We start from the raw sequence: 18,772 nt of genomic DNA on the forward strand, positions 1-18,772 counted from the left end.
CCCAACCCCTCTTTTACACTGCTGCTACTCTCTGTTTATCTTATATGCATAGTCACTTTAACTGTACATTCATGTACATACTACCTCAATTGGCCTGACCAACCAGTGCTCCCGCACATTGGCTAACCGGGTTATCTGCATTGTGTCCCACCACCTCCCTACCCCTCTATTTACTCTTCTGCTACTCTCTGTTCATCATATATGCACAGTCACTTTAACGATACCTACATGGACATACTACCTCAATAAGCCTGACTAACAGGTGTCTGTATATAGCTTTGCTACTCTTTTTTTCAAATGTCTTTCTACTGTTGTTTTATTTCTTTACTTACCTACACACACACACACATACTTTTTTTTGGCACCATTGGTTAGAGCCTGTAAGTAAGCATTTCGTTGTAAGGTTTACACCTGTTGTATTCAGCGCACGTGACAAATAAACTTTGATTTGAAGAGGGACCAGTTTAATGTTTTAAGTGGAATGCTGCAGTTTTGCACATTGTTATTTATTTTTCTTAGATATGGTGCAATATTCTATTATGCTGTTCAGATTGTAGTCGTTTTGAATGGTTCGATTTATATTCACTTTGTTTATACATTAAAAAGTTATACTTTAAATGCAAATGTTTAATATGACTCTTTTTCATAACATTTTTACATGCATTGTGGTTAAGGTAGAGTATGATTTCATTTAATAATTTAATTCGAATTGTTTTAACCCCAATCATAGTCAAAACTATCGCAAACTGTTTGACTTGAAAAAAAACAAAATATATATTTTTTCAGAGCCGTTTGGTAGCCGAAAGAGCAGGCTCTTTTTGGTGAGCTGAGACGAACGAGTTGGCTCACTGAAAAGAGCCGGAATGCCCATCACGAGTTGTCACGGGAAGTGCTGGTCCACTCTCGTTGAAAATAAAATGGCTAGCTGTATCGTAAAAATCCATTTAAACTAATATACGTGTTTTTGGTCTTGATGTAATGTTAGCAGTGTGGTTAATGTTTGCTTTAAAATCAAAATTTAAGAAGATCAATTGTAGAAATAGGCGGGGTTTATGACTTTGTGGCTGTGTAACTGCTGACGCTCGTTTGAAACAAGCTAACAAAGTAAACATACAAACGTTAGCCAGCTGGCTTGCTAGCCAATATACAATGAATGACCGGTTATTGAGTGCCTAGTTACTCCACAACATATAGTAAGGGGAAAATATATCTACAGTAGTAGCAGGTAAGGAAACACTAAACTAACGTCGACTTTACTGTCTTTTAGCAGGCAGGTCACAAACTACGGCTAGCTAGCGAACGGCCTGTGGCTAGTAGGGGGGCAACAAGCTAGCTAGCGAGGTACACCTAGCTGGGTAACGTTAGCTATGAGAGAGGTTGGATACACAATATTACCGTTTGCGAAATTTAAAACCTGCACAATTGACCGTAGCAAATTATGTTCGTGCTAACTAGTTAACGTTAGCTAGTAACGTTAACAGCAGCATTAGTATTACGTTAGCTTTATAGTCACATAAAACAATTATATATATTATTTGATATAGGTAACTGGTAGCTAACGCAAGGTCGAAAAATTATGTATGATTATCTTCAACCTAAGGCGCTTGATGTCGTTTTTTTTCCCATAGAGAGCCATTCCCATAGAGAGCTGATTTCAGCTATTTGTTGTGACCTGCTTGACAAGCAAGCCTTGAAAACAAAACGAGCAAACGATGACTTCACCTACTCTAACATCAATTAATAATCACAGGGAATGTTGGATGTCAAGCCGAGATATGGGAGCTGTTGTGCTTTTACTCTTTTTTTCTTCTTTTTTTTTACCTTTATCTAACTAGGCAAGTCAGTTAATAAGAACAAATTCTTATTTTCAATCACGGCCTAGGAACAGTGGGTTAACTGCCTGTTCAGGGGCAGAACGACAGATTTGTACCTTGTCACCTCGGGGATATGAATGTTCGGTTACTAGTCCAACGCTCTAACCACTAGGCTACCCTGCCGCCCTGTCTTTGAAGTATAGTCAGACACCATCGTGCCTCTTGTACAGCCATGGGGGTCTCTCGCTTGCTCTTTGGTCTGAATTTGGCCAGTATGACTGTAGCTGGATAAATGTCCAGACCCCAGAAAGTGCCACGTTTCCCTTTAGTTGATCCAGATGCTAAATGTTCCCTTTTAAAATATTTGTATTTTTATGATCATTGCAGAATTTCAAGAGAGTCCTCTTCATGTCTCTCCTATAGGCTCCACGGTAGCTAAGATGGAGGTGCTGTGTTTCCGGTTGCCTGGTCACGGTGACGCCACCCTGAAGAGCATGAACTCACTGAGGTCCAGACAGCAGTTCTGTGACATCACTATAGTGGCCAGCGGCAGGCAGACTTTCCGGGGACACAAAGTGGTCCTTGCTGCCTGCTCCCCCTTCCTTAGGGATCAGTTCCTGCTCAACCCCTCCTCTGAACTGCAGGTGGGTGCCAGGGAAAGCCACCGTGATACATACTATTTGGGTTATGTTTGATGAATGTTGAGTGTCGTCTTCAGATGTACGAGCCCCTGACATACACTTCTTGTCACATACCCTTTTGATCTGACTGTTTTAATAAGCATATCTTTGAGCCTGGGAAGTTCTCAAATGTTCCATCATGCCAGCTGTGGTTCCAGTCCTATGCCTCATTATAGTAGATTATATCACAAGTCTTGCAGGATATGACACTAATGGCTTACATGATTGATCATAAGAAAAATAAACTACATGACCAAAAGTATATGGACATCTAATTTCAAAATCATGGGCATTAATATGGAGTCCCCCCCTTGCTGCTAAAACAGCCTCCGCTCTTTAGGGAGGCTTTTCACTAGATGTTGGAACATTGCTGCGGGGACTTGCTTCCATTCAGCCACAACAGCATTATTGAGGTCAGGCACTGATGTTGGGCTGATTAGGCCTGGCTCGCAGTTGCCGTTACAATTCATACCAAAGGTGTTTGATGGGGTTGAGGTCAGGGCTCTGTAGGCCAGTCAAGTTCTTCCACACTGATCTCGACAAACCATTTCTGTAAGGACCTCTCATTGTCATGATGAAACAGGAAAGGGCCTTCCCCAAACTGTTGCCGCAAAGTTGGAAGCACAGAATCGTCTAGAATGTCATTGAATGCTGTAGCGTTAAGATTTCCCTTCAATCGAACTACGGTGCCTAACCCGAACCATGAAAAACCGTCCCAGACCATTATTCCTCCTCCACCTAACTTTACAGTTGGCACTGCATTAATGCAGGTAGTTGTTCTGGCATCCGCCAAACCCAGATTTGCCGTCGGTCTGCCAGATGGTGAAGTGTGATTCATCACTCCAGATGATTGCTATTGCGCCAGAGTCCAATGGCAGTGAGCTTTACACCACTCCAGCTGATGCTTGGCATTGCGCATGGTGATCTTAGGCTTGTGTGGGACTGCTCAGCCATGGAACCCATTTCATGAAGCTCCCAACAAACAGTTCTTGTGCCGGCATTGCTTCCAGAGGCAGTGTGGAACTCAGTAGTGAGTGTTTCAACCGAGGACAGACCATTTTTACACACTACGTACTTCACCACTTGGCCGTCCCGTTCTGTGAGCTTGTGTGGCCTACCACTTTGCGGCTGAGCTGTTGTAGCTCCTAAACGTTTCCACTTAACATAACTTACAATAACAGCACTTCCAGTTGACCGGGGCAGCTCTAACAGGGCAGAAATTTGACAAATTCACTTGTTGGAAAGGTGACATCCTATGACGGTGCCACGTGGAAAGTCACTGCGCTCTTCAGTAAGGCCATTCTACTGCCAATGTCTATGGAGATTGCATTTGAAGGGGTGTCCACATACTTTTTTGTATATATAGTGTATCTGAGACGTAACAGCAAAATAGCTGTTTGGTGTGTTTTTCTTTCCTATTTTGTCCTCTAGGTGTCAGTCCTTCACAGCTCCTCTGTGGTATGTGAGCTGCTCCAGTCCTGTTACACCGGTGTGCTGCAGTTCAGCCCCAAGGAGATAGTGAATTATCTGACGGCTGCGAGTTACCTGCAGATGGAGCATGTTGTGGAGAAGTGCCGGGGAGCCCTGGGCAAGTACATGCAGCCAAAGAACCCCAGCTCACCAAAGGTTAATTACTTATTTTGGTTGGTGTATAGTCAAAGGCACCCTATTGAAGCAATTGTTTGAAATCCCAACGTAAAATGTTAATATACCGTGCTTCAATTGTAGAAGGCAAATACTTACTGAACTTATCTACTATGTGATTTATCAAAGGCTGGATTGTTTTTACCTGTGAAGATGTTGAACTGGCTCGTCTTCATTCTTTTTCTCTCCACCGCTCATTTTCAGATCAAGTCAGAAGAGAGCCAATCGATGCCAGTGACAGTCAGTGGTAGCAGCCACTCCCTTATGTCAACCTCTGCAGATCATTCCTCACTGCAGCCTCACAGCCCTGTACAGTCTCAGGCTGATGACCATACAGATTCAAACACTAAGACAGATATACAACACGATGATGACCCTAACACAATGGATGAGATTAAAGTAAGGAAATTCAGGAAATTCAACAAATACTTAGTTCAAATATGATTTTTAAATACCTTGGTTAAATGTATGCAGTGTATTTGAGTATTTAACTACCTGTCTTTTCAAATAAAATATATATCTGAATGAATACTTAGATCAAATGTATGTGAAAGTAGTTGAGATATTTTAAATGTATTTGAACCCAGGTCTGGTAGCTACCCAAGGACATTGATTTGTAGCACACTCAAATCGGTCTCATGTTGTTCCAGGTGAGAGTAACAGAGGAGGGCAGGGAGGATTATGATGTGTTCCGGATCTGCATCGAGGATGAGCAGGAGCCGGAAGAGAGGCGAGAGGCAGAGGAAGGCGGAGAGGAAGCCACAGAGGGGCATCAGGGGTGCCAGTACCAAGATACGGACAGTGTCATAGTGGGAGGGGGCAGGGGTGATGATATGGCCCCAGCTGAAATGTCCATCCGCAACAGCGGCTTTGAGAGGGAGGGGCTCCAAGGCTGGAGGCGTAGACTCACCGACTCACCCAAAGTTGGCCGGGTGAGGGGGAGGGGCTTCAAGAGGAAGCGTGGCTCGTACCGCGAAAGGGAGAGGAGGCCTCTGGGTATGCAGTACCAGGAGGCGTGGCGTCTACCCACCGGGGCGGAGATGATGCAGGGCTTTGGCCTGGACTTCAGCCAGGAAGCCATGAGGTCAGCGTTCATCTCGGGGGGCGATCTCCCACGGCTAGACTACGGGATGGGGGACGTTCAGGGAGAGGAGCTGGTGCCCCGGGACGGGAATGGTCAGGCCCACTACAACCTGGATGACCCCAGTGGTGATGGAGGTGAAGGTAACATGGGGATGGCGGCTGTGCCAACAGATGGTGACGGGGCGGGGGATGAGTCTGTGGCCGTGGTGGGCTCGACCTCCAGCACAGCGGGGCTGGTGGCATGCGAGCAATGCGGCCTGACCTTCCCCTCGGCCCACTCCCTGGCCGTCCACACGCGCGCCACCCACTTGCTGTACGTGTGCCCCTGCTGCGGCAAACACTTCAACCACTCCAGCAACCTCAACCGCCACATGACTGTGCATCGCGGTGCCAAGGTCCACCGCTGCCCGCTCTGCGACAAGACATTCACGCAGAAGTCCACGCTGTGCGATCACATGAACCTACACAGCGGTGAGCGGCCTCACTGCTGCGCCTACTGCCACTCGCGCTTCGCCCACAAGCCGGCGCTGCGGCGCCACCTCAAGGAGCAGCATGGGAAGACGACCGCTCAGAACAGCCTGGAGGCACAGGCCGAGATGGAGCGAGTGGCAGGGCCAGGTGAAGGAGAGGGAGACACTCAGGACAGATTTGACTTTTGAAAAGGACACTGGAACAGGGAGGGGGAGGAGAGATGCTCCCTTACCCCTCTTCTCAGCCAAAATGTACACTCATTGACTAAGCATTGCAGGTTGCTGTTGGAGGTACAGGGGGTTTATTCAAGCAAGCGGCTGTGTGCTTACCTTCTGCTCTAATTGCCAAAAGAGTGGTTTGGAGTGTGCCTTTGAGTTTGTGGGTTGGAAACAAGGTTGTGTGTGCTGAAGGGACCTACTAAGATCTTGAAAGGGAAAGCCCCTACTTTTAGACCTGGGGTGCACAACTCTGGTCCTCCTCACGGGCCGAAGTGTATGCGGTTTGAAGCTCTGTCCAGTCAATGACATGGATTGATTATTTATCTCTTAATTATTTAATTGAAGGGGGGGAAATGATGACCTACTGTACAGCACCGTGGCTCTGGAGGACTGGAGTTGCACACCTCAGTTTTAGACCTTTGTCTCATTTGTTACTCATTGGCTGAGCAATAAAATATTTTACATTTGTGTATTTGAAGGTGAGCTTCTTGTTAAATGTTGGTATGTACCAGCTGATTTGTAATGTGTACTTAACAGTAAGACACTATATTTAGAGGTACCCAAAATAAAAGTAGGCTATCATTCCATAATCATGCTCATCACAAAAGGACAAATGGTAAGAGACCTACACTTTGTGCAATGCGCATTTACTCAGGACTTGAGACACTATTCTGTAAATGTGCACAAAATGACATGTGACCCGGTGTGCTCAGCTGACGTGTTAATATACAGTGCATTTGGAAAGTGTTCAGAACCCTTCATTTTGTTACGTTACAGCTTTATACATATCTGCACTGTATCGTGCTAAACCAAAGGAAACAGACAAAGCGATGGATGTGAGAGGTAGGTGGACTGCATCAGACAACCAGATGGAAAAATGTATTGATGTGATTTATTGAGCTCCACAAAACAATGAAACCCCTGGTTACAAGAGCAAGACCAAACCACCACAATCTTTGTTCACATGGTCATTGCCATTACACATCCTGGCCATGAATGAAATGTAGCATCTACTCAGAACTGACACGTGGTGCCGTATCGGGCAATCAACAACCAACACAAAATGCAATATAGAAAATGCATACAAAGCTAACTCATTGATTTGTACAGCTCTCCAATGCTGCACACGTCTTAGCTCATAGGAAATCCTCACTGTATACAACCTGGTTTCTCTTGTCTCTGTAGGAACCTTTGGCACTGTTCTGCACAGCTGTGAGGGGAAAGAGAGAAAGTATACATGAATCCAGAGTTGACACTTCCTGTCATACACTGCTTGTTAGTCCGATCTGTGTTTGACCAGAACTGATATTTACCCAGAGTGGCCCAAACAGATTTGCCGGTGGCTGCCTCCAGCATGGGCTGCTTCCTGGCGATGCTGACTTTGATGGTGACGTCTCCCACCGTGCTTCCATTCAACTGGGAGAAAAAGAGTATAGATGATAGGTTTTTACACTATAATGCCTTAAGTTGGGACGGAGCTAGAGCTATACTGACTGACCTCCGCTACAGCTTGGTCTGCAGACTCCATCTTCTCAAAGGTGATAAATGCACAGCTAGAAAGAGAAAGACAAGGCTGTGTTCATTAGGCACCAAACTGAACAAAACTGCGAGGGACTTACTGGACTAGTTTTAGTTTTCAACTGCAAAACATTTTAAAACACTGAACATTTTCAGTTTTGGATGCTCTCCCAATCACACACCCACAAGGACATAAAAGTAATGTAGCCGTACTTGCGTGGGGAATCCATGGACAGGTCAATGATGGTGCCCTGTTGGGAGAAGGCTGAACGCAGGTTGTCCTCCACAAGGCCAGTTCCATACACGTACACTGTGTTCCCCTTCCTCACCCCCCTCCGCTCTGGGTACGAGTCTGATCCTGAGAGGGGGAAAGAGGGAGAAGAAAAACAGTTCCATTATTCCATCCTTGAATTTGTATTTTGAGATAAACATCATTTTAAGAATGCCAATGATAAGACACATGAAAAGACAGAAGTCCAGTAAACGAATACTCACGTCTGAACGGTCCGTCTCGCTCACGTGACTCTCTGTCTCCTCCCCTTTCCCGGTCTCCGTCCTGGCTCCTGCCTCTCTCGCGGTCTCGCGGCTCTCTGTCCCTGCCCCGGTCGCCGCTGCCCCGGTCTCTCTCTCTGTCCCGGTCTCTCTCTCTGTCCCGGTCTCTCTCTCTGTCCATCTCTCGATCTCCTCTGTCTCTCTCTCGCTCCATGTCTCTGCTGGTGGAAAGGCTGCCGCCTCCCTCCTCCTCATCACGGGCCGCCCGGTCACCTGGAGTGACGAAGCTGTTAGAGATCGAGATGTTAAACCGCCTTATACAGAGAACCAGCTTTTATTATTTATCAGAGCTTTTAGGCTTACCTCTCGTACAAAGATTTTCTGTGGGCTCTTTTGCCAGCCTAGAGTAGAAATTAAAATTTAAAAGCAACAGCATCAGTTGTATACCCCCCCCCCCCCCCCAAAAAAAAAAAAAACCAATATCCAAGTCACTGGTTCTGTGACCACAATACAGGCAGACAGCATTGGCAAAATACTGTAAATGCATGCCATTTTGTAGGTAGAATTCATCAATTCATTGGCTGATTTTATATGGGATGTCATATAATTCTAATTTTACCTCAGAAAGTTCCTCATCAGTGGACATGCTCCTTTGGAATGGTTGGAAAGCCACAGGGCCTGGGACTTTCTCTGGATCCTGGTAAACAGAAAGAGACAATATAACAAATCATTACTAAACCATAAATTGATACGTTTGAGTTCCATCACAGACAAGTTTATGTGTCAGATTTAAAAGGCATTTGCAACTGTCAGCTTTAAACATTATTATTATTATGTATATAAATTGTATCAATAATTTATTCTATGATCAATTCACAATACACATCCTTGCATATTGCATTTTGTATCTCACCTTGAGCTTGATCTCTAGCGTCCTAGAGCGCTTGAAGCCAGAGTTCTTGTTTTCTGACTTGATGGCGCTGATGGCTCCAGACTTGATAAGCATCTTTGCCTGCTCTGTAGCTGTTGCTGTATCAAGCACCGGCTGGTCTGACAAAGCTAGTAGGGAGAGGGTAGATGCAACATAATCAACTGTGACAAAGTATCTGCTTAGTAATACAGTTTTAATAAGTGAAGACAAAGCCACATACTTCGCTTCAATCCACTCTGATTGGTCTGGCTGGTTGAACTCTGCTGCTTCTTCAAAGCCAGCAGTGCCTTTTTCTAGAGGTGTGAGGATAGAGGGAGAGAAAGAGAATAAGAGGTGTAAACACTAAGGCCAATCGGAGTTTGGTAACATAATAATATCAAACTTTCAACATTATGAGGGTGATAATGATGACTGACCGGTGAATTTAACAAAGACCTAGGACTACTCCTGATCACACCTGCAAATGTGGGGGCAGTGACACATCTCATTGTCAGAAGCAGGATACGGATACATAGATTTCTCTCTAGTCAAGTGAGGAGATTCTTAAAGTTGTTCACCTTTTTCTTGAGTTTGGCATATTTCTTCTGCAGAGATTCCTCTTCCTCTGTCAAAGAGCTTGGGAACACCACCATGTCGAACCAAGCTGGAAAGTATTGCGAAAAAGGATTAGACAACCAGAATAGTGGACATATTTGCACAACACAATGAATACCAACACACACGTGTGGTTGAATTCAACTCTATAATGCAATTGCATAAACTCAAAAACTACTATTTACACTTTGTTCAAGACAAAATATATTTCTGTTTCTACATTCTACATGCATCTGACAACATTTTAAAACCTTACATTAGCTTGTCGGTTGGCTAGCTAACGTTACCTATTAACATTAGCTGCTACTACTAGCAATCTACATTGTGTTACACAGGGCAGTGGAAAGTATATAATTACTTATAAACAATATGGCAATGTACCTTTCAGACTACAACAACAAACAAAATATACTAAATTGACATTATTGTATTTAGAAATGTAATTATTTTATTACCTTTGTTACGTTACTATAGCTAGTTGTAATCACACCCATTCACGAACACAAAAACACAGGCGCATGAAAATGACGTACACAGTTGTTATGGCGCATGAGTAAGAAAAAATACTATTCAACTTGCTAAAATTTATGGAATAAGTAAATTATAAGGAATGCATGGCCTACACTTGACAACATTTAGTAAGATAATGTATTAATATTGAGATACATATCGTATTACATATGGCAATTTGACCTACTTCCGCCTTTGCCATTTCCGAAAAGACAGTGAACTGCTGCACCAACTTTCATCTGCATTGGAGAAATGGAAAGAATAGGTGAAGGAGATTTAGATAATGTACAGATAATGAATTGGGCATACGGTTAAGGCCATTGCTGTAAACTTAGCTTTAAAGTCACTTGCTAGCAATACAGTTTACTGGCGAATATAACAACTTGGGTTAGCCTAGCTAACGTTAGCCATCCAGTTCAGCTCTCATTCATGTTGCAGAAATGTAACGTTAGTCCCTGACAATATGCGCAACGTGTTTTGAACATAATCTTAACAGCTAAAGCAGTAAATGATGACATTGCAATATATGTTTATATGATTCAATATCTTACAATGGACTCTAATGTATTGCGCGATAGAGGACAGCCCATAGAAACTAGGCTATTCATCTCAATCCCATTTCTCTCTCCATAGATCTTCCCCCTGTGGGCCCCACAGATCTCCCGCTATCCCTGCTGGAGATGGGTTGCTCTGGCAGGTTTGAGCTCATCACACATAAACAGTCCAATGACCAGCCCCTGTATCCACAAAGCACGGTCAGTATGACTCAAATCAAATTTTATATGCCACATGTGCCGAATACAACATGTGTAGACCTTACAGTGAAATGCTTATTTACAGGCCCTTAACCAACAATGCAGTTTTAAGAAAATACAAAAAAAGTAAGAGATAAGAATAATTAATAAGAGCAGCAGTAAATAACAATAGTGGTGCTATATATAGGGGGTACCGGTACAGAGTTGGTGTGTGGGGGTAATATGTGCATGTAGGTAGAGTTAAAGTGACTATGCATAAATAATAACAGAGTAGCAGCAGTGTAGAAGAGGCGGGGATACAAATAGAGTAGCCATTTGATTAGATGTTCAGGAGTCTTCTGGCTTGGAGTTAAAAGTTGTTTCGAAGCCTCTTAGACCTAGACTTGACACTCTGGTACCGCTTGCCGAGCGGTAGCAGAGATAACAGTTTCTGACTAGGGTGGCTGGAGTCTTTGACAATTTGTAGGTCCTTCTTCTGACAACGCCTGGTATAGAGGTCCTGGATGGCAGGAAGCTTGGCCCCAGTGATGTACTGGGCCGTACGCACCACCCTCTGAGCAGTTGCCATACCAGGCAGTGATGCAACCCATCAGGATGCTCTCGATGGTGCAGCTATCTCAGTCTGTGGTTGGATTCTTATCTGAAAACTCGCCCCGCCATTTCTACAGATATGAAAGGACTGCTTAAAGTATGCGAGCAATATATTGCATATCTCCATCTACCTCTATTAGTTTAAGTCAAGTTTTTACAGTAGGTGTCACCTACCTACCTAGGTCCTTAAGAACCGCAAAGGCCCGCCATCAAGTTTAAAGGAAAGGAGAAAACTTCAGTTTGGAAAGCATCCTGTGTTTACATACAGTGGGGCAAAAAAGTATTTAGTCAGCCACCAATTGTGCAAGTTCTTCCACTTAAAAAGATGAGAGGCCTGTAATTTTCATCATAGGTACACTTCAACTATGACAGACAAAATTAGAAAAAAAAATCCAGAAAATCACATTGTAGGATTTTTAATGAATTTATTTGCAGATTATGGTGGAAAATAAGTATTTGGTCACCTACAAACAAGCAAGATTTCTGGCTCTCACAGACCTGTAACTTCTTCTTTAAGAGGCTCCTCTGTCCTCCACTCATTAACTGTATTAATTGCACCTGTTTGAACTTGTTATCAGTATAAAAGACACCTGTCCACAACCTCAAACAGCCACACTCCAAACTCCACTATGGCCAAGACCAAAGAGCTGTCAAAGGACACCAAAAACAAAATTGTAGACCTGCACCAGGCTGGGAAGACTGAATCTGCAATAGGTAAGCAGCTTGGTTTGAAGAAGTCAACTGTGCAAGCAATTATTAGGAAATGGAAGACATACAAGACCACTGATAATCTCCCTCGATCTGGGGCTCCACGCAAGATCTCACACCGTGGGGTCAAAATGATCACAAGAACGGTCAGCAAAAATCCCAGAACCACACGTGGGGACCTAGTGAATGACCTGCAGAGAGCTGGGACCAAAGTAACAAAGCCTACCATCAGTAACACACTACGCCGCCAGGGACTCAAATACTGCAGTGCCAAACGTGTCCCCCTGCTTAAGCCAGTACATGTCCAGGCCCGTCTGAAGTTTGCTAGAGAGCATTTGGATGATCCAGAAGAAGATTGGGAGAATGTCATATGGTCAGATGAAACCAAAATAGAACTTTTTGGTAAAAACTCAACTCGTCGTGTTTGGAGGACAAAGAATGCTGAGTTGCATCCAAAGAACACCATACCTACTGTGAAGCATGGGGGTGGAAACATCATGCTTTGGGGCTGTTCTTCTGCAAAGGGACCAGGACGACTGATCCGTGTAAAGGAAAGAATGAATGGGGCCATGTATCGTGAGATTTTGAGTGAAAACCTCCTTCCATCAGCAAGGGCACTGAAGATGAAACATGGCTGGGTCTTTCAGCATGACAATGATCCCAAACACACCGCCCAGGCAACGAAGGAGTGGCTTCGTAAGAAGCATTTCAAGGTCCTGGAGTGGCCTAGTCTCCAGATCTCAACCCCATAGAAAATCTTTGGAGGGAGTTGAAAGTCTGTGTTGCCCAGCAACAGCCCCAAAACATCACTGCTCTAGAGGAGATCTGCATGGAGTAATGGGCCAAAATGTGTGAAAACCTTGTGATGACTTACAGAAAATGTTTGACCTCTGTCATTGCCAACAAAGGGTATATAACAAAGTATTGAGAGAAACTTTTGTTATTGACCAAATACTTATTTTCCACCATAATTTGCAAATAAATTCATTGAAAATCCTACAATGTGATTTATTTATTTATTTTTCTCATTTTGTCTGTCATAGTTGAAGTGTACCTATGATGATAAATTATAGGCCTCTCATCTTTTTAAGTGGGAGAACCTGCACAACTGGTGGCTGACTAAATACTTTTTTGCCCCATTGTACATCTCCTATCTAATCTCTCCAGCCTATTATCTCCCTTATGTGTTTCTATCATTCATTTATCTACAGCTCCCCCATGGACTCCCTCCCACCAGTGTTGGCCTGGAGACAGAGGTAGAGAAGCGCTTCCTACGCGACCCTGCCTGGCTTCCCATACACGATACCGACGCTGCCTTCCACAGGTTTCTGAAGTGAGTCTGCTTACAGTGCCTTCACGTATTCATACCCAAGGGCTTAATCCACATTTTGTCGTGTTACAGTCTGAATTCAAAATGTTTCTTTTTTTACATATTTTTTTCCATCTACACACAATACTACATAATGACAAAATAAAAACATGTTTAATAAAAAAAAATATATATATTGAAAATTAAATACAGAAATATTGAACATACATATTCACACCCCGGAGTCAATACATGTTAGAATCACCTTCGGCAGCGATTACAGCTGTGAGTTTTTCTGGGTAAGTCTCTAAATGCTTGACACCTGGATTGTACAATATCTGCACATTTATTCTTTTTAAAATTCTTCAAGCTATGCCAAGTTGGTTGTTGATCATTGCTAGACAGCCATTTTCAAGTTTTGACATTGATTTTAAGCAGATTTACGTCAAAACTGTAACTATGCCACTTAGGAACATTCAATGTCGTCTTGGTAAGCAATTCTTTCCATGACATAGTAGGCTGACCAGGTGAAAACTATATCGTCCTTTGTTGATGTCACACTTTAAATCCACGTCAGTCAGTGTAGTAGTGATGGGCATTCCGTCTCTTTTCAGTGAGCCAGCTCGTTCGGCTCAGCTCACTAAAAGAGCCGGCTCTTTTGGCTCCCAAACGGCTCTTTAAAAAAACATGTTTTGTATTTTTTAAAGTCAAACAGTTTGCGATAGTTTGACTATGATTGGGTTAAAACAATTCTAATTAAATTATTAAATGAAATCATACTCTACCTTAACCACAATGTATATAAAAATGCATTGGTTTGTTATGAAAAAGAATGCTATTAAACATTTGCATTTAAATTATACATTTTTAATGTGTATAAACAAAGTACATATAAATCTATCCATTCAAAACGAATACAATCTGAACAACATAATAATAGAATATTGCACCATGTCAAAGAATAATAAATAACAATGTGCAAAAATGCAGCATTCCACTTAAAACATTAAACTGGTCCCTCTTTTCTCTCTCTTCTTTATTGCCATGTTATAACCAGCAGCACACAGCAATGCTGACCATATTTAGCTTTTATGAGAGATTTGCATTCAGAAATGCAAGCTGCCTCACTTTCGAGGGGCTGATGCGGTTTCTTCTCTCATTAATTATTTGTCCCGTTTTCGAGAAGACCCTCTCAGAGGGAACGGATGTGGCCACTATGCAGAGTCTCCCTGTCATGACTGTAGTAAGCCGTGGGTAGACAGAGGTCTTGTTCTTCCACCAGCTCAGAGGAGGAGGGGCTCCTCCAAATAGGATCGGACCTCCATTATGGCATCTGCTGAGGGATTCCTTCGTGCTGTATCCCCAGTTGCTCTCTCGTCAAACAGCAGACGTTTATGGCACTGGTGCTTCTGCTCCATCTGATCCCTCTTCTTCCTGTTGCCCTATATTATTACATTTATTTTTTTCTTTCTTTGAATTAGTTAATTCTATTAATTTAAATATTTTGATTATTCCTATCTTAATTTATTTATTTCTATGAATAGATTCAGCACTTCTGATATGCGAGCCGGCTCCCAACATTCACCTACAAGAGCCATCTCTTAGAGCCGACTCATTCGTGAACGACCCATCACTACAGTGTAGATGAATGATTAAATAATGGTTTTTAAGCCTTGAGACAATTGCGACATGGATTGTGTATGTGTGCAATTCAGAGGGTGAATTGGCAAGACACAAGATTTGTGCCTTTGAACGGGCTATGGTAGTAGGTGCCAAGTGCTCCAGTTTGTGCCAAGAACTGCAATGCTGCCTTGGTTTTCACACTCAACAGTTTCCCGTGTGTATCAAGAATGGTCCACCACTCAAAGGACATCCAGCCAACTTGACACAACTGTGTGAAGCATTGGAGTCAACAATTGAGGCTGTTCTGAGGGCAAAAGTGGAAGGTGTTCTTAACTCAATATTAGGAAAGTGTTCTTCATGTTTTGTACAATCAGTATATTTTTGGCCTTGTGTTTTAGGTTATTGTCCAGCTGAAAGGGGCATTTGTCTCCCAGTGTCTGTTGGAAAGCAGACTGAACCAGGTTTTACTCTAGAATTTTGCCGGTGCTTAGCTCTATTCAGTTTTAGTTTTATCCTGCATAAACTCCCTAGTTCTTGCCGATGACAAGCATACTCATAGCATGATGCAGCCCCTACCATTGATGTGTTGTGTTGGATTTGCCACAAAACATAACCTTTTGTATTTAGGACATTTGCCACTTTTTGCTACTTTTGCAGTTTTACTTTAGAGCTATATTGCAAACAGAATGCATGCTTTGGAATTGTTTTATTCTGTACAGACTTCCTTTTTTTCACTAATTTAGGTTAATATTGTGTAGTAATTACAATGTGTTGATCCATCCTTAGTTTTCTCCTATCACAGCCATTAAACACTGTTTTAAAGTCACCATTGGCCTCATGGTGAAATCCCTGCGCGGTTTCCTTCCTCTCCAGCAACTGAGAAGGAAGCCTGTATCCTTGTAGTGACTGGGTATATTGATACATCATCCAAAGTGTAATTAATAACTTCACCATGCTCAAAGGGATATTCAATATCTGCTTTTATTTTTTTTTACCCATCTACTAATAGGTGTCCTTCTTTGCAAGGCATTGGAAAACATCTCTGGTCTTTTTCGTTGAATCTGTTATGTTTGAAATTCAATGCTTGACTGAGGGACTTTACAGATAATTGTACGTGTGGGGTACAGAGATGAGGTAGTCATTCAAAAATCATGTTAAACACTATTATTGCACACAGAGAGACACTGTACATTTCTTATTAGGGTTTTGCTTGTTTACTTTTTATTGCTTTGATGCCATATAAATCTTACTTGGAAAGGGGTGTTTAAGGGGAATTCAGTGGTCCAGATGAGGCTATTCACCCGTAGTGAAATACTGTTGTACCACATGGTCACAGAATTAATTTGCGGTAACAGACTTGTTGCTTTTCTCTAGGCTGGCTGAGCGAGACGTTCGTGTGGACTCTCTTCTTCATTGCTCTTCGTCTCCTCTCCACTCTGGCATCTCAGTAGTCAGAGATCCAACGACAGGAATGCTTTTGGACTTCACTGAGGTACATGCTATTGTCAGCTATGCTGTCTTAGTCTGTGTGTCCTAATAATGCCCCTATGATCATGATGTGACTCATTGGTAACATTCAGAATTGTAGCACTTCCCTGAGTGATCTATTGATCTTATTAAAAGGTCTACTTCTTTTCATACACTTGCTACACATTTTACAATCCAGTGTCATTAAATCTCCTTCTCACTCTCTGTCCAGGTGTTACTGGGGGACACAGGCATCTCTGCTAAGAATTCAATGTCCCTGCAGCGTCCACCAAACCCTAATCCCTCTGAGAGCCTCCGAGGAAGCAACACCAACTACCCCTTTCTGCCCGGTGGGTCTGAGTCCTCACCTAAATATATTATCAGATCCTTATATACTACATGAGTGATATGAAGTTGGTCCCCCATTTGCTGCTATAACAGCCACTCTTCTGGGAAGGCTTTCCACTGGATGTCGGAAGCACAGAATCGTCTTTGTATACTGTAGCGTTTCAAGTCACTGGAACTATGGGGCCTAGCCTGAACCATGAAAAACAGCCCCAGACCATTATTCCACCTCCACCAAACTTTACAATTGGCACTATGCATTTGGGCAGGTAACGCTCTCCTGGCATCCACCAAACCCAGGTTCATCCGTCAGATGGCCAGATGGTGAAATGTGATCCATCACTCCAGAGAAGGCATTTCCACTGCTCCAGTGTCCAATGGCGGCGAGCTTTACACCAGTCCAGCCAACACTTCTTGGCATTGCACATGGTGATCTTAGGCTTGTGTGCGGGTGCCCGGCCATGGAAACCCCTTTCATGAAGCTCCCGCCGAACAATTATTGTGCTGACGTTACTTCCAGAGGCAGTTTGGAACTCGGTAATGAGTGTTGCAACCGAGGACAGATGATTTTTAAGCACTTCAACACTTTACGGTCCCGTTCTGTGAGCTTGTATGGCCTTCCACTTCACGGCTGAGCCGCTGTTGCTCCTTGACGTTTCTTCTTCACAGTAACAGCACTTACAGTTGACCGGGGCAGCTCGAATAGGACAGAAATTTGACAAACTGACTTGTTGGAATGGTGGCATCCTATGACTGTGCCACGTTGAAAGTCACTGAGCTCTTCAGTAAGGCTATTCTATTGCCAATGTTTGTCTATGGAGATTGCATGGCTGTGTGCTCGATTTTATACACTTGTCAGCAACGGGTGTGGCTGAAATAGCCGAATCCACACATTTGAAGGGGTGTGCACATACTTTTGTATGTATAGCATATATTCATATATGTATATATGGCTCTGAAACATATAATAAATATTTGTCTTAAGTTAAATCTTCCCTTTAGTCAATTATAGAGAAATATTTCTATCTGTTTTACATAGGTGGTATGGACGAGCTGACACTGGAGCAAATCAAGACGAAATCCGAGCTGGAGGAAGACATAGACTTTGAGAACGGTGAATTTACCTTTATTATGGAGTTGAAATGGTGGAGGGGCAATGGTCTTCCATACAAAAGGCTGCCTGTGCACAGTGAGGTGGGTTAGTGTGAGGCGGGATGCTTACTTTACAATGAATATGCAGACTGAAAGAATCTTTGAAATAACAAACACTGTGCTGTTCCTGGGAACCAAATGGCTCTCTTCAAAAATCATGAATACAGATTCAAGTGATTACAGATCTTTTTGGGATTGAGTACATGTTTCTTGCTTGTGTCATGATGTTTGTGTAAGTAACATATCTATTTCCCTTTACTCTAGGGTTACTCACAGTGCCCCCTGGACTTAAAGTTGGGATGGACTTCAGTGACAAAGGTTTGAATGGACATGCACTACGTGAACAAAAGTATGTGGACACCTGCTCATCGAACATCTCATTCCAAAATCATGGGCATTAATATGGAGTTGGTCTCCCCTTTGCTGCTATAACAGCCTCCCCTCTTCTGGGAAGACTTGCTTCCATTCAGCCACAAGAGCATTAGTGAGGTCAGGCACTGATGTTGGGCGATTAGGCTTGGCTCGCAGTCGGCATTCCAATTCATCCCAAAGGTGTTCGATGGGGTTGAGGTCAGGGCTCTGTGCAAGCTAGTCAAGTTCTTCCACACCGATCTCGACAAACCATTTATGTATGGACCTCACTTTATGCACAGGGGCATTGTCATGCTGAAACAAGAAAGGGCCTTCAACAATCTGTTGCCACAAATTTGGAAGCACAGAATCGTCTAGAATGTCATTGTATGCTGTAGCGTTAAGATTTCCCTTCACTGGAACTAAGGGACCTAGCCCGAACTATGAAAAACAGCCCCAGACCTATTCCTCCTCCACCGAACTTTACTGTTAGCGCTACGCATTGGGGCAGGTAGC

General features: G+C 43.2%; 3 protein-coding genes across 3 annotated transcripts in view; 2 read left to right on the forward strand and 1 right to left on the reverse strand.

The window, feature by feature from the left end:
• The first annotated feature begins 842 nt into the window (after positions 1–842).
• Positions 843–6,382, forward strand: LOC135552336 (zinc finger and BTB domain-containing protein 12-like). Its single transcript, XM_064983899.1, has 5 exons — positions 843–1,225; positions 2,238–2,458; positions 3,926–4,120; positions 4,343–4,537; positions 4,789–6,382. Exons 2-5 carry the CDS (start codon positions 2,255–2,257, stop codon positions 5,878–5,880), a joined length of 1,686 nt encoding a protein of 561 aa, XP_064839971.1. The 5' UTR covers positions 843–1,225; positions 2,238–2,254; the 3' UTR covers positions 5,881–6,382.
• A 406-nt stretch (positions 6,383–6,788) lies between these two features.
• On the reverse strand, positions 6,789–9,974 carry LOC135552337 (negative elongation factor E-like). The gene is made up of 11 exons (XM_064983900.1): positions 9,901–9,974; positions 9,409–9,494; positions 9,072–9,144; positions 8,834–8,979; positions 8,540–8,617; positions 8,284–8,321; positions 7,924–8,207; positions 7,642–7,786; positions 7,409–7,463; positions 7,224–7,326; positions 6,789–7,120 (listed from the first exon to the last, which is right to left on the reverse strand). Exons 2-11 carry the CDS (start codon positions 9,481–9,483, stop codon positions 7,047–7,049), a joined length of 1,071 nt encoding a protein of 356 aa, XP_064839972.1. The 5' UTR covers positions 9,484–9,494; positions 9,901–9,974; the 3' UTR covers positions 6,789–7,046.
• Positions 9,975–9,982: 8 nt separating this feature from the next.
• LOC135552334 (superkiller complex protein 2-like) overlaps positions 9,983–18,772 on the forward strand; it is a 48,984-nt gene continuing 40,194 nt past the window's right edge. The window contains exons 1-7 of the mRNA XM_064983898.1: positions 9,983–10,220; positions 10,589–10,710; positions 13,221–13,342; positions 16,316–16,433; positions 16,641–16,758; positions 17,793–17,867; positions 18,170–18,223. Of these exons, the coding sequence (XP_064839970.1) occupies positions 10,208–10,220; positions 10,589–10,710; positions 13,221–13,342; positions 16,316–16,433; positions 16,641–16,758; positions 17,793–17,867; positions 18,170–18,223 (622 nt within the window). The 5' untranslated portion in view covers positions 9,983–10,207. The remainder of the gene's footprint in view (positions 10,221–10,588; positions 10,711–13,220; positions 13,343–16,315; positions 16,434–16,640; positions 16,759–17,792; positions 17,868–18,169; positions 18,224–18,772) is intronic.

This window comes from Oncorhynchus masou, chromosome 13 (assembly GCF_036934945.1).
Source record: "Oncorhynchus masou masou isolate Uvic2021 chromosome 13, UVic_Omas_1.1, whole genome shotgun sequence".
Classification (NCBI taxonomy): Eukaryota; Metazoa; Chordata; class Actinopteri; order Salmoniformes; family Salmonidae; genus Oncorhynchus; species Oncorhynchus masou.

What these genes read in the sequence shown, in the direction of transcription:
- LOC135552336 (XM_064983899.1), top strand. Translation starts at nt 2,255, where the DNA reads ATGGAGGTGCTGTGTTTCCGGTTGCCTGGTCACGGTGACGCCACCCTG. An exon ending in ACCCCTCCTCTGAACTGCAG is followed by an intron (nt 2,459 to 3,925) that starts GTGGGTGCCAGG and finishes TTTGTCCTCTAG; the next exon opens with GTGTCAGTCCTTCACAGCTC. An exon ending in AGAACCCCAGCTCACCAAAG is followed by an intron (nt 4,121 to 4,342) that starts GTTAATTACTTA and finishes GCTCATTTTCAG; the next exon opens with ATCAAGTCAGAAGAGAGCCA.
- LOC135552337 (XM_064983900.1), bottom strand. Translation starts at nt 9,483, where the DNA reads ATGGTGGTGTTCCCAAGCTCTTTGACAGAGGAAGAGGAATCTCTGCAG. An exon ending in TCCATGGATTCCCCACGCAA is followed by an intron (nt 7,464 to 7,641) that starts GTACGGCTACAT and finishes TTCTCTTTCTAG; the next exon opens with CTGTGCATTTATCACCTTTG. An exon ending in ATCTGTTTGGGCCACTCTGG is followed by an intron (nt 7,121 to 7,223) that starts GTAAATATCAGT and finishes TTCCCCTCACAG; the next exon opens with CTGTGCAGAACAGTGCCAAA.